Raw genomic sequence first — 22,945 nt, forward strand, 5'->3', positions numbered from 1 at the left:
ACAGAAAACTGGAATTGAAAGCTGCTCTTACTAATGGTCCCATCAATCGATTGTTGAAAAACCCCATCTGGTTCATTAGTGTCCTTCAGGGAAGGAAATCTGCCATCCTTACCCAGTCTGACCTACACATCACTTCACACCTACAGCAATGTGGTTGACTCTTAACTGCCCTCTGAAATGGTCTAGCAAGCCACTCGGTTGTACCAAACTACTACAGAAAAGTCAAAAGGGAATAAAATTGGATGGATTTTCTTTGGTACCAGGAACAACAAAGACACACTCAGCTTTGCAAAGTCCTCCTCCTAACACCTGGGGACTTGTGACAAAACTGGGAGAGCTGTCTTACAGACCAGTCAAGTAAGGGCGTGGCATAGTCGCGCTCATCAAATCATCAGCAGGACAGACCCAGCAGAAGCAGTCATGTACAGTTGTGAGGGAGTTGCCCTGGAAGTTCCCAACATTAACTCCAGAACCCATGAGGTCTCATGTCACCAAGTCAAACATGGACAAAGAAACCTAAGCTGAAGAATCAGCATTTCTCCATGTTGAATACTACGCCAAATCTCCACTATCAACATATTAAGAGTGACCATTGGTCAGAAGGGGAGGCAATAGCCTCGTGGTATAATTGCTAGACTATTAATCCAGAAACTCAGCTAATGCTCTGGGGACCCGGGTTCGAATCCCGCCAAGGCAGTTGGTAGAATCTGAATTCAATAAAAAAAAATCTGGAATTAAGAATCTATTGATGACCATGAAACCATTGTCAATTGTCAGCAGGACAGCTGTAGGGATATGGGGGTAGGGCCTGGGTGGGATTGTGGTCGGTGCAGACTCGATGGGCCAAATGGCCTCTTTCTGCACTGTAGGATTTCTATGATTCTATGTTGGAGAAACCCATCTGGTTCACTAATGTCCTTCAGGGAAGGAAATGTGCCTTTCCCACCTGGCCTGGCCTATATGTGACTCCGGAGCCACAGCAATGTGGTTGATTCTGAACAATGGCAACTAGGGATGGGCAATAAATGCTGGCCAGCCAGCGATGCCCGTGTCCCAGGAATGAATATTTTAAAAAATGAAACCGAACTGGGCCAGCCACCTAAATACTGTGGCTACAGGAGCAAGTCGGAAGCTGGGAATTCTGTGGCGATCAAGTCACCAGCTGACTTCCCAAAGCCTGTCCACCACCCAGAAGGCACAAGTCGAGAGTGTGATGGATGAGTGCAACTCTAACAACACTCAAGAGCTTGACACCATCCAAGACGAAGCAGCCCACTTGACTGATACCCAGCCGCACCACCTTCAACATGCGCTCCTTCCGCTATTGACGCACAGTGGCCAGAGTGTTGCATCTACAATATACACTGCAGCAACTCACTAAAACGTGTTTGACAGCACCTTCCAATCCCTCAACCTCTACCATCTAGAAGGTTAAAGGTTGCAGATGTATGGGAACACCGCCATCTGGATGTTCTCCTCAAAGCCACTCACCATCCTGCCTTAGAAAAATCGCCATTCGTTCACTGTTGCGAGGTCAAAATCCTGGTATTCTCTTCTGAACAGCACTAGGGGCGAACCTGCACCACGTGGACCAGAGGTTCAACAGTGTGGTTCACTGCCACCTTCTGAAGGGCAATGGGTAATAAATGGCCTAGCCAGCGATGCCCACATCTCGTGAAAGATTTAAAAAAAAATTTGATTTAATTTTTGTCACATGTATTGGTATACAGTGATAAGTATTGTTTCTTGCGCGCTATACAGACAAAACTTAGCGTTCATAGAGAAGGAAAAGAGAGGGTGCAGAATGTAGTGTTACATTCATAGCCAGGGTGTAGAGAAAGATCAACTTAATGCGAGGTATATCCAATCAAAAGTCTGACAGCAGCAGGGAAGAAGTTGTTCTTGAGTCGGTTGGTACGTGACCTCAGACTTTTGTATCTTTTTCCCGAAGGAAGAAGGTGGAAGATAGAATGTCCGGGGTGCACGAGGTCCTTAATTATGCTGGCTGCTTTGCCGAGGCAGCGGGAAGTGTAGACAGAGTCAATGGACGGGAGGCTGGTTTGCGTGATGGATTGCTGAGAGACATGTTAACACCTCTGGCACGTTCCAATTTCAGTCCAAACACACTGCTATTGCTTTCTAGTGTTTGTGTAGAACAAATGCCCACTCTTGATGCCAGAATCAAATGCACTGAGGGAAAGCACAGATCAGAAACCCCATAAAGATTCCTCCACTCCACTTTAGTTCCAAACCTCAGAGAGATCCATATTTAAATCAGGAGGCATTTCCGTTACACGAACATTCAGTGAGATTGCCAATACAGTGGCACCTTTTTATCTCGTTGCTGTCAGGCTGAAGCTACAAAGACCTCCCATTTCAACAACTGCTGAGGCAAAATATTGGCCTGAATATCTCATGGCATTCTGGAAATCTATCATATAAAATCTGACCCAGTTTCAGTTTAATAGGAACATTACAACTTATCAGTGGTGAATATAAAAATGTATACCTTACTGGAAAAGGAGGGGAAAACAGCAGAACGGAAAATGAAACGGTCACAAGTTAAGTTTCTACCAACTGGTAAATCAGCAGAGACAGAAATGGAGCCAGCTACATCTGTTAGGTCAAAGCTCACTAATTCATCATTTGTTTGGAAATAAATCCCCAACTTTATTCCTTATATTTCTAATTTCACCTCTCGGTAGACTTTGGGGGGGTCTTCCTGCATTTTACCCACTTATTTAATGTGGGGATAAACACAAAATACTGAAGGTGCTGGAATCTGGAGCAAAAACAGAAAAATGCTGGAAAACCTCAGCAGGTCTGGCAGCATCTGTGGAGAGAGAATAGAGCCAACGTTTCAAGTCTGGATGACCCTTGTTCAGAGCTGAGAGGAAAGAGAGTCATGATGTGGAAATGCCGGCATTGGACTGGGGTAAACACAGTTCAGTATCTTGTCTGCTTTCTTGCATCTTTGTAGAAACTTGATGTCTGTGTCAAGAAAGAGAGTAAGAGTTTTAACAACACCAGGTTAAAGTCCAACAGGTTTATTTGGTAGCAAATACCATTAGCTTTCAGAGCGCTGCTCCTTCGTCAGATGGAGTGGAAATCTGCTCTCAAACAGGGCATAGAGACACAAAATCAAGTTACAGAATACTGATTAGAATGCGAATCCCTACAGCCAGCCAGGTCTTAAAGATACAGACAATGTGGGTGGAGGGAGCATTAAGCACAGGTTAAAGAGATGTGTATTGTCTCCGGACAGGACAGCCAGCAAGTCCAGGAGGCAAGCTGTGGGGGTTACTGATAATGTGACATAAATCCGCACACATGAGGACGGCCTAAACCGGGATGTTGGATTTATGTCACACTATCAGTAACCCCCACAGCTTGCCTCCTGGACTTGCTGGCTGTCCTGTCTGGAGACAATACACATCTCTTTAACCTGTGCTTAATGCTCCCTCCACTCACATTGTCTGTATCTTTAAGATCTGGCTGGCTGTAGGGATTCGCATTCTAATCAGTATTCTGTAACTTGATTTTCTGTCTCTGTGCACTGTTTGAGAGCAGATATCCACTCCATCTGACGAAGGAGCAGCGCTCCGAAAGCTTACGGTATTTGCTACCAAATAAACCTGTTGGACTTTAACCTGGTGTTGTTAAAACTCTTACTGTGTTTACCCCAGTCCAACGCCGGCATCTCCACATCAAGAAAGAGAGTCAGCAGAGATTGATACTATGAGGGTACGGAGGGGTGGTAGGGAAGGTCTGGGTCCACAAACAGGAGGAACAGTACCTCATCTTCTGAGGCACTGAACATTGGGTTCAACAACTTCAGAGCATGAGCTGCCCCTCCACCTCATTTCCATTTATTTTATTTCATTTCATTCTGCATTTTATCGTTCTCTTTCTTTCTACAGCCCCCCCCCCCCCCCCCCCCAACCTTTGTTCAGCCATTCACGCATTCTGATCACTTAATGGACACTAGTAGCACCTTCTCAGCCTCCTGCATCCTCATTTACATTCCCTTTGTCCCATTCCACCACCCCCCACCCCCCACTCTAAATCTCTGCTGATTCTCTTTCCTCTCAGCTCTGACAAGGGTCATAGAATCATACATCTAGACTCGAAACGTTGGCTCTATTCTCTCTCTGATGTGGAGATGCCGTCGTTGGACTGGGGTGGGCACAGTTAGAAGTCTCACAACACCAGGTTAAAGTCCAACAGGTTTATTTGGCAGCACTAGCTTTCGGAGCCCCAAGCCCCTTCTTCAGGTGAGTGAAGGAGGTCACTTCAGGTCACCTGAAGAAGGGGCTTGGAGCTCCGAAAGCTAGTGCTGCCAAATAAACCCGTTGGACTTTAACCTGGTGTTGTGAGACTTCTTAGTCTATTCTCTCTCCACAGATGCTGTCAGACCTGCTGAGATTTTCCAGCATTTTCTGTTTTTGTATTTAATGTGGGGGTTGTGTAACATATAATGTGCTGGCAGATACAATTTATGATTCAGGATTAGCAAACTGGCACAAATCTGTAAATCCTCTGGTTTATTATGACACAGAACTATCTACATATATTGCGACACCATTCTCGTGAGCACTTGGCATGTAGTTTCTCAGGACTCATCATGCTACAGATGAGAAATGTACAGAATAATAAACGATAGATACTTACTCGCGTGGCTGTTGTACCGCTCGACATAGTACAAGTAGTGGATAGCTCTGTTTTTTGCCTATGAATCAAACAAAACACACAACTAAAATAGAGCACTGAATGGTTTACTGAACTAAATGTTTAAAGACAAAAAATATTATGTTTATTAATTAAGTAAATCATGTAACTTGGGAGGCGAAGCAGTTCAGCTCAGCTTTAGTCTAGTCAGACAATACCGAGATTGAATCCCAAAGAATGCTGGTTGATCTCGGCTAATAACTTTGCCTGTTCTCAACACAGCCACTAGGTGGGGGAAACGATACACAGCAGTGGCTCTGCAAAGGGAAATGGGAAAACCACCAGCAACTGAGTCTTTCTCCTTCCCTCTATCATAAGGTCAATGTTTGCAGATGACTGCTCAATGTTCAACACCATTCGCAACTCCTCAGACACTGAAACACTATGTCCACATGCAGCAAAATGTGTGTCACATAAATGCCACAAATGACCATCTCCAACAAGACAGAATCTAACTATCTTCCTTTGACATTAAATGGCATTACCATTGTCGAATCCCGCACTAACAACATTCTGGGAAGGGGAGGAAGGGAGGGAGGGGTGTTGTCATTGACCAGAAACTGAACAGGATCGACCATATAAATACAAGAGCAGGTCGGAGGCTGCAGCAAGTAACTAACCTCCTAATGCCCCAAAGGCTGTTCACCGTCTACAAGGTGCAAGTCAAGGGTGTGATGGAATGCTCTCCACTTGCCTGGCTGAGTGCAGCTCCAACAACACTCAAGAAATTCAACGGCATCCAGGACAATGCAGCCCACTTGACTGACATCACATCCGCCACAATAAACATTCACTCCCTTCACCACCGATGCACAGTGGCAGCTGTGTGTACTGTCTGCAAGATGCATTTCAGCAACTCACCAAGGTTCCTCCAACAGTGCCTTCCAAATCTAAGACCTCAACCACATAGAAGGGGAAGGGCAGCAGATGCATAGGAACACCACCACCTGCAAGTGCTGCTCATGCCACACACTCAACTTGATTGAACTGGCGATCCTTCATTATTACTGCGTCAAACTCCTGGAACCCCCTTTCTAACAGCACTGTGGGTGTACCTACACATGGACTGCAGAGGCTAAAGAAAGCAGCTCACCACCATCTTCTCGAGGGCAATAAGGAAGCTTGACACCATCCAGGACAACGCAGCCCAGCTGATTGGCACCACATCCACAAACAGCCACTCCCCCCACCACCGACGCTCAGTAGCAGCAGTGTGTACAGGTGCACTTCAGCAATTCACCAAAGATCCTTCGACAGCACCTTCCAAACGCACGACCACTTCCATCTAGAAGGACAAGGGCAGCAGATACATGGGAACACCACCGCCCGCAAGTTCCCCTCCAAGCCACTCACCATCCTGACTTGGAAATATATCGCCATTACTTCACAGTTGCTGGGTCAAAATCCTGGAATTCCCTCCCTAATGGCATTGTGGGTCAACCCACAGCATGTGGACTGCAGCAATTCAAGAAGACAGCTCACCACCACCTTCTCAAGCATATCTTGGGATGGGCAATAAATGCTGGCCAGCCAGCGATGCCCATGTTCCACGAATGAAAAAGAAGAATTTTTAAAAATCTGCCTTAAGGCCCTTCTGAGGCGAGTTGGCCTCAGGGCTACTTTGACTGATGGTAGTGAAGAAGATTGTGGTACAGCTAGCCTTGCAAGCTTGAGTTAGTGATCCATATAACACAAAACAGTTACACATGGAAGGATATCTCCAGCATCAGTTGGAGGTGGTGTGAGATGTTTCAGTGCTTATATTCTGTAGAGAGTGGAGGTGGGACACTACAGAATGCTGGGGTGGGCTTGCAGCACCTCTTGCTTTGCGAGCATGAAGGTGAAGCTGTGCCTTAAACACCACAGATAGCAGTGCGACGCTGTCCTCAGTTAAAGTGGATTGACAGCTGAGGCAAGCCTCCTAAATACCTTCACAACTGCTCCAGAGTTTATTCTGTTTGACAGTCAAACATACTACAAAGCAATGTGATGAAAGTGTACAAATAATGTATTTTTCAGTCTTTTTAAAAAATGTTTCAGGAGAATGTTTTAAAGTTGCTGTCTACAGAAATACAGCTCAGATGCTGCAGGAGCAGAATAATTACTCACTTCAACTTTGCAAGCAGTTATACAACTAGGCTCATTAACACTGCAATGAAGTTACTGTGAAAATCCCCATGTCGCCACACTCTGGCGCCTGTTCGGGTACACCAAGGGAGAATTTAGCACGGCCAATGCACGTAACCAGCACATCTTTCGGATTGTGGGAGGAAACCGGAGCACCTGGAGGAAACGCACGCAGACACAGGGAGAAGGTGCAGACTCCAAACAGACAGTCACCCAAGCTGAGAATCGAACCCGGGTCCCTGGCGCTGTGAGGCAGCAGTAGAGTTAATGGAATTTTGTTTACTCAAGTTCCTCTGGGATTTCAGACTCGGTTGACTGATAGGGTCATGAGATATTGTGGTTTAGGTACAGTCCTGGACCTATGCGCAGAACAGCAAAGGGGCTTTTGCAAAGAAAGAAGTTGGAGTTTGGCTGTGCTGGTTGAAGTTAGGAGAATTTTGCAGGCTTCTGAAAGCTCCAAAGTCCAAAGCTGCCTACATGCATTATAGCAAGTATATTTGTGATTGCTAACTAAGTGGCTATTAATTCTGCAAGAAGGATGTTGTTTATTTGGAACTGAAATAGTGATAAGTTAGAAATTAGAGTTCTTTCTCTTCACTTTTAAAGATTGTTCAACTGCTAGGAGTTAAGCTGCTTCATTTTGTTAGATTTATACTTAAATTGTGGTATAAATAAAGCTTGTTTTGATAAAGATTCCTACTTTGTCAGTGGAATTACTCCTGGAGTGAAGCATCCTTTCCTCAAATCTTTGCCAAAATAGAAACATTGTTGGGGTCTAGTTTGGCTTCATAATATACCTTGGGGTTCAGGTCCAGGACCCGAACAGCAAACTACTTCTGTGCATCTATCTTGGGCCAATAAATAGCAGGAGAAAATAAACAAAGCAATACACTGTGAATTGAGGTGCTGCAGGTAAAGTATTTGTTTTTACAATTTGATTAATGTTTAATAATACGACAAAAATAAATTCAGAGGAAATTAGAAAATCATGGAGTGTGAAAAATACTCAATCCGAATTAGGAGTAGGCCCCTCGAGCCTGCTCTGCCATTCAATAAGATCAAGGCTGATCTAATAGCAACCTCACCCCACATTCTAACCTACCCCCGATAACTTTTCACCACCCCCGTCTCCCCACCATTAATTAAGAATCTATCTAATTCTGCCTTAAAAATATTCACAGATTCTGCTTCCACTGCCTTTTGAGGAAGAGAGTTCCAGTGACTCTCAGCCCTCAGAGAAAAAAATTCTCCGAATCTCCATCTTAAAGGAGCGACCCCTTAGATCATAAAACATAGGAGCAGAATTAGGCCACTCGGCCTCTTGAGTCTGCTCCGCCATTCAATCATGGTTGATATTTTTCTCATCCCCATTCTCCTGCCTTTGCCCCATAACCCCTGATCCCCTTGTTAATCGAGAACCTATCTATCTCTGTCTTATAGACAGTAAATGACCTGGCCTCCACTGCCTTCTGCGGCAAAGAGTTCTACAGATTCACTACTCTCTGGCTAAAGAAATTCCTTCTCATCTGTGTTTTAAAAATCATCCCTTTTAGCCTGAGGTTGTGCCCTCTGGTTCTAGTTTTTCCTACTAGTGGAAACATCCTCTCCACATCCACTCTATCCAGGCCTCGCAGTATCCTGCAAGTTTCAATAAGATCACCCCTCATCCGTCTAAACTCCAACGAGTACAGACCCAGAGTCCTCAACCATTCCTCATAGGACAAGCTCTTCTGAACCTCCTCTGGACCCTTTCCAAGGCCAGCACATCCTTCCTTAGATACGGGCCCATAACAGCTCACAATACTCCAAATGGGATCTGACCAGAGCGTTATACAGCCTCAGAAGTACATCCCTGCTCTTGTATTCTAGACATTTGTATTCCTATTTTTAAACAGTGATCCCTGGTACGAGATTCTCCAAGAAGAGGAAACATTCTCTCCGCATCCATCCTGTCCCTCAGGATCTTGTAGGTTTTGATCAAGTCGCTTCTTACTCTTCTGAACTCTAATGGATCAAACCTAACCTCTCCAACTTTTCCTCGTAGGACAACCTGCCCATTCCTGGTATTAGTCTAGTAAACCTTCTCTAAGTTGCTTCTAACGCATTTACATCATTCCTTAGATTGAGAATAATGCTGTACACAATACTCCAGATGTGGTCTCAACAATGCCCTGTATAACTGAAGCATAACCTCCCTACTTTTGTAGTCAATTCCCCTCACAATAAATGAGCATATTCTATTAGCTTTCTTAATTACTTGCTGTACCTGTATACTAACTTTTAGTGATTCATGCACCAGGACACCCAGATCCCTCTTGGAGATAAGCTTGTTTTTTTATTCTTCCTGCTAAAAATGGACCATTTCACATTTGCCACATTTCTGCCCACTCACATAACCGATGTCCCTTTGCAGTCTCCTAATGTCCACTTTACAATTTACTTTCCTATCTTTGAGTTGTCAGCAAATTAGTAACCACGCCTTCAGTCCCTTCATCCAAGTCATTTATATAAATTGTAAAAGTCTGAGGTCCCAGCACTGACCCCTCCTTCCAACCAGATAAAGACTCATTTATGCCAACACTGTTTCCTGTTAGCTAGCTAATCTTCAATTCATCCATCCACAGAGGTTAGGCTAACTGGCCAGTAGTTTCCTAATGGAAATGATTTTTTTTCTTTGGAATAAATCTATTCTGAAATATCCATATAAATGTCTACCAGTGAACCTCTATTGATCTATCTATCCCTTAAGCACATTTGTCAGTTCACTCCAGCTAGCTCAATTAATCTATGCACGATGCCAAGTCTAGTATAGCCTGCTCTCCGGTTGGCCCCAGAATGTGCTGTTCCAAGAAATTATCCTGAAAACTGAAAACGTTCTATGAATTCCTCATTTATGCGACCTTTACCCATCATGTAGATTAAAATTCCCCATGATTATCGCCGTACCTTTCTGACAAACTGCCATTATCTCTTCTTTCATATTCTGTCCTACTATGTAGTTATAAATAAGGGGCCAGTATGCAACTCCCACAAGTGACTTCTTGCCTTCATCGTTTCTCATCTCAACTCAAACTGCTTCTACATCTTGCCGGAGGAGGCGGTGGAAGCAGATTCCATAACAACGTTCAAGAGGCATCTGGATAGATACGTGAATAGGGAGGGAATAGAGGGATATGGACCATGGAGAGGCAAAAAAATATTAGATTAGAGAGGCACCAGTGTGTCGGCACAAGCTTGGTGGGCCAAAGGGCCTGTTCCTGTGCTGAACTGTTCTTTGTACATCCTGGTTTCCTGCACCGACTAGAGTACCTTACCCAGGCCGGCACCCCCATCCAACCCCTGTAACCCCACACATTTGCCATGGCTAATCCATCTAACCTACACATCTTAAGTCTGTGGGAGGAAACTGGAGCAACCGGAGGAAACCCATAGAGACATGGGCAGAACATGCAAACTCCACACAGACATTCACCCAAGGCCAGAATTGAACCAGGGTCCCTGGTGCTGTGAGGCAGCAGTGTTAACCACTATGCCACCATCACTCTCTAATGCGTCATAATTAAATAATAAAGTTTAAAGTTTATTTATTAGTCACAGGTATGGATTACATTAACACTGCAATGAAGTTACTGTGAAATTCCCCGAGTCGCCACACTCCGGTGCCTGTTCGGGTTAATGCACCTAACCAGCACATTTTTAACACCCCTCCACCTTTTCATAACTTCTTGTCCTTCCCAAATGCTACATACCCCTCAAATATTCAGGTCCCAATCTATGTCATCCTATAGCTTTGCCTCTGCAATGGCCATCAGATTGTACTTATTAATTCCTATTTGCGTTCATCTGTTTTGATTTTGAATACTATATGTATTCATTAGATACAGAGCCTTTAGTTTTGTCCTTTTCTTATTTTTGTAGCAGCGAGCCTTACCTGCTGATTAGATTTGTACTCTCTGTTTCTGCCTGTCACGGTCTGTTTATTATTTCACATATTTGTACCTTCCTCTATTGCCCTATCTCTCTGGTAAACCGTGCTAGGACTGATGTTTTAATGAGCTATGTGGCTCAGTAAAACATCAGTCCTAGCACGGTTCAGGTGTAGGCAGCCCCAACGGTACAGGTTCCACTTTCCCAGTACTGGAGTCAGTACCCCACAAACCAGGACCCACTTCTCCCACCCCAGTCTTTGAGCTACACATTCATTTCTCTAACTTATTTGTCCTATGCAATTTGCACATGGCTCAGGTAATAATCTAGAAATGATTATCTTTGAGGTTCTGCTTCTTCATTTGGTGTCCAGCTCCTCATACTGTCTATGTAGAAGCTCCTTCCTCGTCCTGTCTATGTCATTGATACCTATATGGATCATGATCACTGCATCCTTCCCCTCCCACTGCAAGTTCCTCTCCAGCTTGGAGCAGATGTTTCGAACCCTGGCACTGGGCAGGCAATACAGCCGTGTAGACTCTTGCTTCTTGCTACAGAGAACAGTGTCAACCCCCCCTAACTATACCGTCCCCTAATACCACTACATTCTTATGTAATCCCCCACTTGAATGGCTTCCTATACCACCGTGCCATGGTCAGTCTGCTCATCCACCCTGCAGCTCCTACTCTTATCCAAACAAGCTGAGAGAACCTCAAACCTGTTAGACAATTGCAGACGTTGATGTTCCTGCCCTCTGGGTCCCCTCACTCGCAGTCAAACTCTCCTGTCTCTGACCAAAGAACAAATCAGAAGACCCTATCCTTGGCACGTAAATCGCCAAGGCATAGTAGACTATGGTCCAAGTGCTGGTAAATAGTATAGATTAGTATTTGATGGTCAGCGTAGACATAGTGGCCGAAGGGCCTGTTTCTGTGCTGTATGAGTCTAAGAGGTGTGACTGCTCCCTGGTACAAAGTATCCAGGTAACGTTTCCCTTCCCTAATGTGTCACAGTGTCTGCAGATCAGTCTCCAGCTCAGTAATTCTCGAGCTGAAGCTCCTGGAGCTGCAAACACTTACTGTAGACGTGTTTCCCCTGGGTCACAATGTTATCCAGGAGCTCCCACGTGCTGCAGCCATGGCACATCACCTGCCCTGCCATGTGTTTTAAACAACTACTGCATTAAATTATTTACTTAGTTAGGATTTTTTTTTTACATATTCTAATTAGAGGGATACAAAAGAATGGTCTAGTTGGGCACATGAGCGGCGCAGGCTTGGAGGGCCGAAGGGCCTGTTCCTGTGCTGTATTGTTCTTTGTTTAACTTCACCACCAAGGAGTGTAATGTTTTAAAACTTAGTGATGGAGTAGAACTTACCCACCTGCCAGGTTGTCACCAAACAGCTAGCTAATTTCCCTGTGAGAACCGGTCCTAAAGAAGATAGAAAAAGTGAAGGGAAACAAACATTTCCTTCCCCACCCTCACCGATCTCCCCCACTCACCAAACTCTAAGCTTGCATTCAGCTTTCTTACTGTACCAACTGGACTGAATTTCCAGAAAACTGAACCAGATCTGCAGTAACCAGATTAAACCAGTTAACTACTTACCTCCAACAGCTGAAAGTGAGTTTACCCTGCCTAAACTGCTGGAAAAAAAGACCTTATCCTGCTGGCAGAGTACTTTCCAGTTACTGCCAATTACTGACTAGGTTAGATTTTAAGAGCGAAATTTAAGAACAAGATTAGCACTTTAAACTCCCCCACTTCTCAAACTCCAAGCGTGCACTCAGCTTTTTCATTGCATTCATCAAATATTAAATTAATGAAAATTGTACTTTTAAAACAAAATTTTCCAGAATGTGGGGCGTTGTTGGCAAGGACGCCTAGAAAGGAAACAGTGGGAATGTTTCCCCTCGTGGGGAAGAACATAATTAGGGGCCATAAATACAAGGTATTCACCAATATTATCATCGCTGCACTAGTAATCCAGCGACCCAGGGTAATGCTCTGGGGACCCGGGTTTGAATCCCACCATGGCAGGTGGTGAAATCTGAATTCAATAGAAAACATCTAGAATTAAGAATCTACTGATGACCATGAAACCATTGTCAGAAAAACCCATCTGGTTCATTAAGGCCCTTTAGGGAAGGAAATCTGCCATCCTTACCTGGTCGGGCCTACATGTGACTCCAGAGCCACAGCAATGTGGTTGACTCTTAAATGCCCTCAGGGATGGGTAATAAACGCTGGCCCAGCCAGCGGCGCCCAGATCTCACGGATGAATTAAAAAAAAATTCAATTGGAAATTCAGAAGAAAATTCTTCATCTGCAGAGTGGTGAGCACATGGGTATTTGCCACCGCAGGGAGTGGTTGAAGCAAACGGTTTGGATGCATTTAAGGGGCAACTAGATATTCATATGAAGGTTACAGTGGTAGATTTAGATGAATAAAGGCAGAAGTAGTTTTGAGTGGAGCATATGCACCAGTTTGCACTGAATGTACTGAATGGTCTGTTATGTGCCATATATCTTATGAATGCAATCCTATATATTTGTCCTTGAGATGGTGCTGGGTCTTCAACCTGAACCATTGCTGCCTCTGTACCAATCTGATTCAACTGAGTAGCTTGTTATGCCCCTTCAGAAAGCACATGAATCAACCACTATTATGCGGGACTGGGATTACTTGTGGGTCATAGAATCGCATATACTCCAGGCTGGGTTAAATACACAGTGATCTTCCATCCCTAAAAAGAACAGTAGGAACATAGAATATCGGAGCAGGAGGAGGCCATTTGGCCCTTCGAGCCTGCTCCACCATTCATTACGATCATGGTTGATCAAGAAGATAGGTTTTTATTCCGTTGATCTGACAGCATCTGTGGAGAGAAAGAGAGAGAGAGAAACAGAGTTAACGTTTCAGGCCCATGAGCTTTCATCAGAAGTGACAGAATGCTGTTCAGATGAAAGATCACGAGCTGAAACGCTAATCCTGTTTCTCTCGCCATGCTGCCAGACCCGTTAAGTATTTTCAGAATTTCATATTTACAGCACCGACTGTAAATTCGTTTTTTGTAATTACGTTTTTATGATAATCTGACAGATTTGTGGTCACTTTTATTTCTACCAGTTCTTTACACCCAGATTTATTTTCACACTGGAGTTCGAATTCCCAATCTGTCATGGTGAGTTCACATTCTATGCATTATTAGCCCAAACTTCTGAATAACATAAGTAACGTAAACATTATGCTGCCGCCCCTGCAACATAATATAATCGTTTACCGATGGGAACGTCACAATTTATTACAAATTTTGGATAAAACATGATTGCAAATCATTTTGGAGTAACTAAGGAGAAACTATTCCCACCAACAGGGAGGTTGGTAACCAGAGGACACAGATAATTAGCAAAGAAAACAGCCAACATGGCACACACACACGCGCGCACACACACTCTTACCTTCCGGAGAGCAGTTGTTCTGTCAGGTGCTTTACCCAATGCAAAACCTGAATAAAATAACAAGGAGCTAATCAGTTCCAACATACTAGTTTAACAAACAGGAGGCATGTTAAAGAGGGTCCTAGCAGGAGATGTGACACCGTGCCGTCCATTTCACATTTCCAGGATTCACATTATCTTGTCTTTATATATCTTTCCTCTTTCTTGCATTTTACGGCTTTGGCCGTGTTCCATTTCAATTTGCTCAGCTGATTGCTGATCTGTGGTAATTGGACATATTGAGTATCAAGCTCACGCCCAACTCCTTCAAATGTTTCAAAGCTGTTCATCAAACAAGCCCATTTTCCTTCCCATGTACAGTACTTCATTTCTTTTGCATTATATTTTCCTTGCTATTGTTCTGCCCACTCACATCTTGTCCAAATGTTTGCATTTTCCAAGCTGCCTGCACAGAATCAAATTTGCACTGGATTTCCAATTATTTGACCATGTCCTCAAAATATGAAGCCATTTGACAGAAATAGTGATTTTTGTAGGATATGGAAATAATTACATTTCTTTCGTCCGGGCCCTCAATCTCTTCTCTAATTCTGGCTTACAATCCTCCAATGGCCAATTCCTAACATTCTGTCTAGCCTCTTAATCTTTTTATGTCTTATGGCTTCAATTTGCCTTTCTCCCATCTCCATCAGTTTACCATGCTCATTACTTTTCCCTCAGTAGCTGCACATTCCATTTTTCTAGCTTGTCCGACAACATGGCACCACATAGTCTGCTGCACCTCCTTTATGTTGAGACTCCCATCGATTTGCCATCTCTATCAGAACGCTAAGCACGCTGCAATGGGCGGCATGGTGGCCGAGTGGTTAGCACCAAGTGCCTCACAGCGCCAGGGACCCAGGTTCGATTCCCGGCTTGGGTCTCTGTCTGTGTGGAGTCTGCACATTCTCCCCGTGTCTTGTGTGGGTTTCCTCCCACAGTCCAAAGATGTGCAGGTTAGGTGGATTGAAAACGCCCCTTAGTGTCAGGGGGACTAGCTAAGGTAAATGCATGGGGCTATGGGGATAGGGCCTGGGTGGGATTGCGGTCGGTCCAGACGCGATGGGCCGAATGGCCTCCTTCTGCACTGTAAGGATCCTATGAATATGAAACCAGCCATGGTTTGAATAATAATTTTGTCAAGTTTTTGACAATTTAAAAGTGTGCGGTGGGCCTTTTCAGCAGCATAGAATGTGTGCATTATCATTGTACAAACATTAAAAATTGACTGGACTTAAAAGGTTACAGAAAGAGTAATTCAGCTGTGAACCAGTTCTGTTTAACTCAGTCACTCTTAAATCTCAGGGATTATGAACCGAATGACAGCCTCTGCTTGTTCCAGTAAACATGGAATCACATTGCATATCACTTTCATAAACCAAGAGAACAATTTAGTACCAACGTTCCTACGAACGCAATAGTGAAATTATGATTTAATTAGTGACTACTGTGTGATGATATAAGGTACACGCGACAGTGTAATTTTCTGATAGGTAAAGACAGCAGTGATCCAATTTAATGCCTATCTGCATAATTAAAATCCAGGAGATTACTCTGCATTTAAAGTGGATTCTTTTCATCTTCACAGTAGATTAAGTTACAGTGTGTAGTCGATGCGACTTATCAATAACGGTTAGCAACAGGACATATTAATTATTAATTTATAATGGACAATTTTGAATTTTAGGCTGAAGACAATACTGATAAAAAGTACCTTTTTGATTTGTCTTTTTTTTCGGGCACAAAATTCCAATATGCACGACCACTTCCTGATCACGTGTGTTATACAGAATTACTAATCCAAAAAGCCTGTTTCACCAGTAAACAAAATACAGCATACTGGCATTTGAAGAAATTATTTGGTAAAGCTTCACAAATGAAACTTTCAAAGAATATTAAGGCCCATAAGTTTAAAGTTTAAAGTTTCTTTATTATTATCACAAGTAGGCTTACATTAACACTGCAATGAAGTTACTGTGAAAATACCCTAGTTGCCACACTCCGGTGCCTGTTCGGGTACACTGAGGGAGAATTTAGCATGGCCAATGCACCTAACCAGCACCTCTTTTGGACTGTGGGAGAAAACTGGAGCACCCGGAGGAAACCCACGCAGACACAGGGAGAATGTGCAGACTCCGCACAGACAGTGACTCAAACTGGGAATCGAACCCGGGTCCTTGGCGCTGTGAGACTGCAGTGCTGACCACTGTGCCGCCATGGTATGCCTTGTCTGCATAGCGAGCAAGAAACAATATTTTTCAGTGTATACCAAAAACATGTGACAACAATAAATCAAATCAAAAGTAAAATTGGGCATTGAGATGTGACAATACTTTAGAACGCAGATAAAGCTGAATGATAATTTTACAAGAGTTCTGACTTATACCATGATTCACAGGAGTGCTAAAGAGGACTGGGAGCCAAACGATGCATAATGAATTTTGAGAAGAATGTTCCTGTGATGTTATAAACTGCTCTGATGGTCCTAAGCACAGTGTCCAGATGACAAATGAAGATCGTAGCTTCAAAGGAAACCCAGTTCAATTAATCAGCTTCATAACTGTGGATACTTTTTAATTTGCACAGACGCAAGAAAGATGTATTTGGAACAGAAATTAAATTAATCCCTGATGAAATGGTCCAATATTGATCTTTTCTCTACTAACAGCAGTGAAAAAATATGAAGAATTTATTTAGTGATGAGTTTATTGAAAGTGATCATCAGCGAGGATAATTAAGCACTGGGCACGTTTTTAAAATCTAACCTCGTAGAGATCATCCTGGCAATATTGCTTAGGGTTTTGAGAATCCACTAAGAACAATGACAGGTGATCCTGGGATTTCAGGTTTTAAAGGCTGCTGTAAATTATAATTTAGACAGAGGAGTCATTCCTGTATCTAAACAGTCCCACTCAGCTGGCAGAGGCCATATTGCGATGCTGCCTGGATTGAACCGAAGATGTGTTTGCTTGCTGGGGGATTAACTTTTAATATTGTGAAAGATTAAAAACAGAGCCAGTAACAAGCTCCCTGGAGGTCCAGTGTAATCTAACTGACACAAGACTAACTAACCAGAGGTGACCTCACACTTCTTCAGTGCGTTTGGTAGATAAATAATTTCCTGACTTCAATGTTATATTGCCACTTTTACGTTGATGTGTATCCAACACTCACTATTCAGCACCAGCCAACACTTGCGTAGCCCTTGTATTATTAAGTCTGGCCACAAATGGGAACACCAATACCTCGGCCTTATCCCCGCAGCACCTGTCCTTCGTGGAGAAATTCTTCCGGAAACACATCTTTGACCACATGGCTATCAAGCAGTGGTCAGCACGTAATGTCCTTGAGGCCCTGAGAGAAAAGGAGACGGCAGATCCTGTCGGATGGTTCCCTGAGCGGACTGTCAATGTCATTTGGCAGAATGCCACATCACCAGAACTCACAAACAAGCACCAAGACCTGGCTTGGCTGGTGGTGAGAAGGGCACTCCCCGTCAGATCCTTTATGCACGCCCGAGGTCTCAACCTCACCGCACGCTGCCCTCGAAGCGGCTGCGGGGCTGATGAGACGGTCGCACACCTCCTTGTGGAATGTGCCTTTGCAAAGAAGGTCTGGAGTGAGATGCAGGGGTATTTGTCGCGGTTCGTCCCGGGCAGCTCGGTGACGCAGGACTCTGTGCTCTACGGGCTGTTTCCGGGGACGCACACCGAGACAAATATCAACTGCTGCTGGAGGGTCATCAACTCGGTGAAGGACGCGCTTTGGTCCGCCCAAAACTTGCTGATCTTCCAGCTGAAAGATTTATCCTCGACCGAGTGTTGCAGACTGGCACATTCCAAGGTCCAGGACTACGTGCTCAGGGACGCGCTCAAGCTTGGGGCAGCCGCCGCCAAGGCACAATGGGGAAAGGCCACCGTGTAAAGCGTCTCAACCGAGGCAGACCGAGGGCTGGGTAACTGCAGAATACCCTCGGCCTGCGTAACTGTGTGCCAACCTGAAAAATAACGGCACACAGTAAACTCTGACACATGGAAATAGTTTTAAGAAATGAAATGTAACGAAAAGTAGTGTTTTGTAAATAAGCACTGTATTGTACTGTAAAAATGATTCTTTTTTGCACTGTTTATGACTTTTGGATCTGTCATTTTGCAATGTTTTATTGGAGTTTTTTTTTGTGAATGAATAAAGTATATTTTTGAAATAAAAAAAAAATACCTCGGCCTTATCGCTTCTCGGCCTTTTGGCTAAGATCAAGTGTGGTATGGGTTGCCTGCGCTTGGTCGAGGTCATTAGGTCGCATTATAAACTTCATTATCATATGAAGCAATTTTTATAAAGCGACATCTCGGCCTTTTGGCGAAGATGCAAATGAGATCAAGCCTTGGAGGTGGAGACGTCCGCCTCCTCCAATCAGCTTGGCTCATGTAGATCAGGCCCAAGACAGGGTAGAGGCTTGCATACCCTGTCTTGTCAGCTTGGATCGGAAATGTCTCAACTTGTTGAGACTCTGAATTGGACTTGATTTGATTGAATTGGAAAAGTATATTTTAAAAAAATACCTCGGCCTTTTGGCTAAGATCAAGTGTAGTTATGCGGATGCTGCACTTGGTAGTGGCCATTGGGTTGCATTTAAGCTTCATTTTCATATGAAGCAATTTTTAAAAGCAGTATCTCAGCCTTTTGGCTAAGATGTAAATGAGATCAAGCCTGGGGGGGGCGGAGACGTCTGCCTACTCCAATCAGCTTGGCTCATGTAGATCAGGCCCAAGACAGGGTAAAGGGTTGCATACCCTGTCTTGTCAGCCTGGATCGGAAATGTCTCAACTTGTTGAGACTCTGAATTGGACTTGATTTGATTGAATTGGAAAAGTATTAAAAAAATACTTCCCGATTCCTCTCCAAACTATATAATACTGTGACGTCAATGTTTATCACCATTCCTGGGGTCAAAACTGTTTTTTCTGAACTCATTCCATTACGGGAGCACCATCACCATACGGACTGTAACCGTTCAGGGAGAAGGTTCCACCACACCATCTTCTCAGAGAATCAGGGATGGGCTTTGTCAGCCCTGCACACATCCCAAGAGTGAGGAAATGAAAGGACCTGCACAGAATAGAACTGGCTCTAATTTGAGGGAAAGTTGTAGAGGCCATGATCACTAAATGTATCACTTCAGTTTGTGCACACATCCACTGAGGTTGTAGGCAGGCTTGCTCCAGAATGGCTCTCAATGAGAAGAAGGAAGCATCACACGTTAGCACAGGACCATGAGGAGCGAGGGCCTGAGCAGCAAGAGGCAGCAGGACTTCGAGAAGGTCAAGATCCTAGTGAACATGGACCACTGCAACAGCGGGCCTGACCATGGGTCTATTGCACACAGTGCTCTTACCTAGAGATGAATGAAAGGCAAAGACGGAGGTCTCTCATATGCCCCGGGATGTAGTTACACAAATCTGCAAATTTCTCTAGTATGAGCTGCGGCTGTAAGGACTCTGGAGTAGTGCAGGCTCCAGGTCTGCTATGAGTCAATATCTGTCCAGGTGCCCTTTAAAAGTAGCGTCCGGGTTTTGACCCCATGAGCTCACAGCAGGGTGGGTGACTTCCTGCCCTCTTCTCACGAGATTTGCCGAGTTCCGCGCTGATGCATAATTAATTAGCCGAAAAGCAGAGATTGTACGTGTTCACCTGCCCCATTGCCCAGTGCTAATCGAACTGACTTTCACACCATTACTGGTTGGGCAGCACAGTACCTAGCATCGCTGCCTCACAGCGCTAGGGACCCGGGTTCGATTCTCTGCTTGGGTGACTGTGTGGAATCCGCACGTTCACCCTGCGTCTGCGTGGGTTTCCTCCGGGTGCTCCGGTTTCCTCCCAGTGTCGGAAAGACATGCTGGTTAGGTGCATTGGCCATGCTAAATTCCCCCTCAACGTATCCAAACAGGCGCCGGAGTGTGGCGACTAGGGGATACGTTAACACATTGCAGTGTTAATGTAAGCCTACTTGTGACACTAATAAATAAACTTTAAAACTTTAGCCTCTAAAATGGAAAGTTCTGCCCCAATAGCTCCAAAGCTATTGAAACTGTGGAAATATGGCATGGAAAGAAACTGGTTAGAAGATGAATGATCTAGATTTCTAGGCTAGACAGATATACCAGTGCTGAATGTGATTACCTTTAAAAGGCAATGGGCAATTTTTTATAATTCTTGCCATCTTAAATAGGTCAGATAAAGAATCCATGATGCAGTAGATTGTAAATAGCCTCGACATGAGGAACTGGCCTTTATATTCTTAACACTAAACCCATGCAAGAGCATTGAACTTTGCTCAGATCCAGCAGCTAAGTCTAATTACTTCAATGTGAAATGGGGGAGACGGTGGTAATGTCGCTGGACTAGTAATTCAGAGACCCAGGTGAATCCTCCAGGGTCAAGTGTTCAAATCCCACCACGGCAGTTGGTGGAATTTAAACTTGATTAATAAAATGGGAATTGATAAAGTGCCATCAGTAAAGGTGACCCAAAACCATTGCTGAATCTCCTTTAGGGAAGGAAATCTGCTGTCCTTGCCTGGTCTGGCCTACATGTGGCTCCAGATACACAGCAAAATGGCTGACTCTTTAACTGCCCTCTGAAATGGCTGAACAAGCCACTCAGTCCAAGGGCAATTAATGATTGGTAATAAACGTTGGCCTTGCCTACAATCCCTGGAAGAATAAAATGATGCGTTTTCTTTAACTGATTTGCTGTGCCAATAACAGAATAGACTGCGAGAACAGGGCTCTGCAAACTTGAGGATTGTCCTCCGGAGTTTACGGAAACCATAAAAAGTGTAATTTATTCAGGTAAACTAGTTATATTTCAATCATTTTCAGATTCCAGCTGTTGGAATAATCCAAATCGAATAGTGTTGCACAAGTAATCAGAATGACTCTGGTACAGCTCACATTGAATATCAATGATTTCAGGCTACCAGCAATGTGAAGTGGACAAAATTTGCAAGGCAACGGAGAAAGAACAGGGAAGTGGAACAAATTTGACAGCTCATCCAAGGAACTAGCACGGGCATGATAAGCTGAAGGGCCTCAATATTCTATGATTACGAACAGAACCTTCCAGGCAATCAGCACAGATGGCAATGTGAAGTCAGATTGCTAGTACTTGCATTGTCTGGAGACAGGGATGTGCACTGAAGTGAATGTTTCTGTTGTTCTGGACTCACTTACAATGAAATGGCACAAATTATACCTACGTGGGTACTTGGAGTATGACAGGGGTTTACAGAATAAGCCACATTGCAATGGCAAGCAAAAAAAATGGGAAACAATCTAGAGTGACGTATCCAACTTGGGGCCAATTCCAATGGAGTACATAATCCATGACATTCTGATGTAGAACGGTGGGAGCGCTGCATTGAAAGGTGCCACCTTTTTTCTTTATTCATTTGTGGGACATGGGCGTCGCTGGCTGGCCAGCATTTATTGCCCATCCCTAGTTGCCCTTGAGTGACTTGCTAGGCCATTTCAGAGGGCAGTTAAGAGCCACACTGTTGTGGCTTTGGACTCACATGCAGGTCGGAACATTAAGTGAGTTTCTGGATTAGTAGTCTAGGGATAATACCCCTAGGCCATCACCTCTCCTTAATCTAATATGGGACATGGGCATCGCTGGCTGGCCAGCATTTATTGCCCATCCCTAGTTGCCCTTGGAGGGCAGTTGAGAGTCAACCACATTGCTGTGGGTCTGGAATCACATGTAGGCCAGAACAGGTAAGGATGGCAGATTTCCTTCCCTAAATGACATTAGTGAACAAGATGGGTTTTTCCAATAGTTGACAATGGTTTCATGGTCATCAGTGGATTCTTAATTCCAGATATTTTTTATTGAATTCAAATTCCATCATCTGCCGTGGTGGAATTCGAACCCGAGTCCCCAGAACATTAGCTGAGTTTCTGGATTAATAGTCTGGGGATAATACCATGAGGTCACTGTCTCCCCAGATGATACCCTTTCAGATGAGATGGTAAACAAGGGCTTTCTTTGTCTGTTCATGCAAATATTAGTGGGCGGCACGGTAGCACAGTGGTTAGCACTGCTGCTTCACAGCTCCAGGGACCTGGGTTCGATTCCCGGCTTGGGTCACTGTCTGTGTGGAGTTTGCACATTCTCCTCGTGTCTGCGTGGGTTTCCTCCGGGTGCTCCGGTTTCCTCCCACAGTCCAAAGATGTGCGGGTTAGGTCGATTGGCCATGCTAAAATTGCCCCTTAGTGTCCTGAGATGTGTAGGTTAGAGGGATTAGTGGGTAAATATGTAGGGATATGGGGGTTGGGCCTGGGTGGGATTGTGGTCGGTGCAGACTCGATGGGCCGAATGGCCTGTTTCTGCACTGTAGGGATTCTATGATTTTATAAAAGATCCCATAGCACTTTTTTGAAGAGCAACAGTGATTCTTCCTCGTGCCCAGATCCATCACCATATAAAACTGGTCATTTACTTGAATGCTGTTTGTGGGACCTCACTGCGTGCTAATTAGCTGCTGGGGTTGCTGATAGAACAACAGTGACTACACTACACTTCTTGAAGTAACTAACTGGCTGAAAAACATTGACAGCAACACCTTGCATTGAGTAGCAGGTTGAACACTGGAAACATCC

General features: G+C 44.3%; 1 protein-coding gene across 1 annotated transcript in view; it reads right to left on the bottom strand.

The window, feature by feature from the left end:
- mrps5 (mitochondrial ribosomal protein S5) overlaps window positions 1-22,945 on the bottom strand; it is a 156,217-nt gene that overhangs the window by 10,095 nt on the left and 123,177 nt on the right. The window contains exons 7-8 of the mRNA XM_078212306.1: window positions 14,247-14,293; window positions 4,672-4,729 (exon numbers count right to left, since the gene is read on the bottom strand). Of these exons, the coding sequence (XP_078068432.1) occupies window positions 4,672-4,729; window positions 14,247-14,293 (105 nt within the window). The remainder of the gene's footprint in view (window positions 1-4,671; window positions 4,730-14,246; window positions 14,294-22,945) is intronic.

This window comes from Mustelus asterias, chromosome 5, assembly GCF_964213995.1.
Source record: "Mustelus asterias chromosome 5, sMusAst1.hap1.1, whole genome shotgun sequence".
Lineage (NCBI taxonomy): Eukaryota > Metazoa > Chordata > Chondrichthyes > Carcharhiniformes > Triakidae > Mustelus > Mustelus asterias.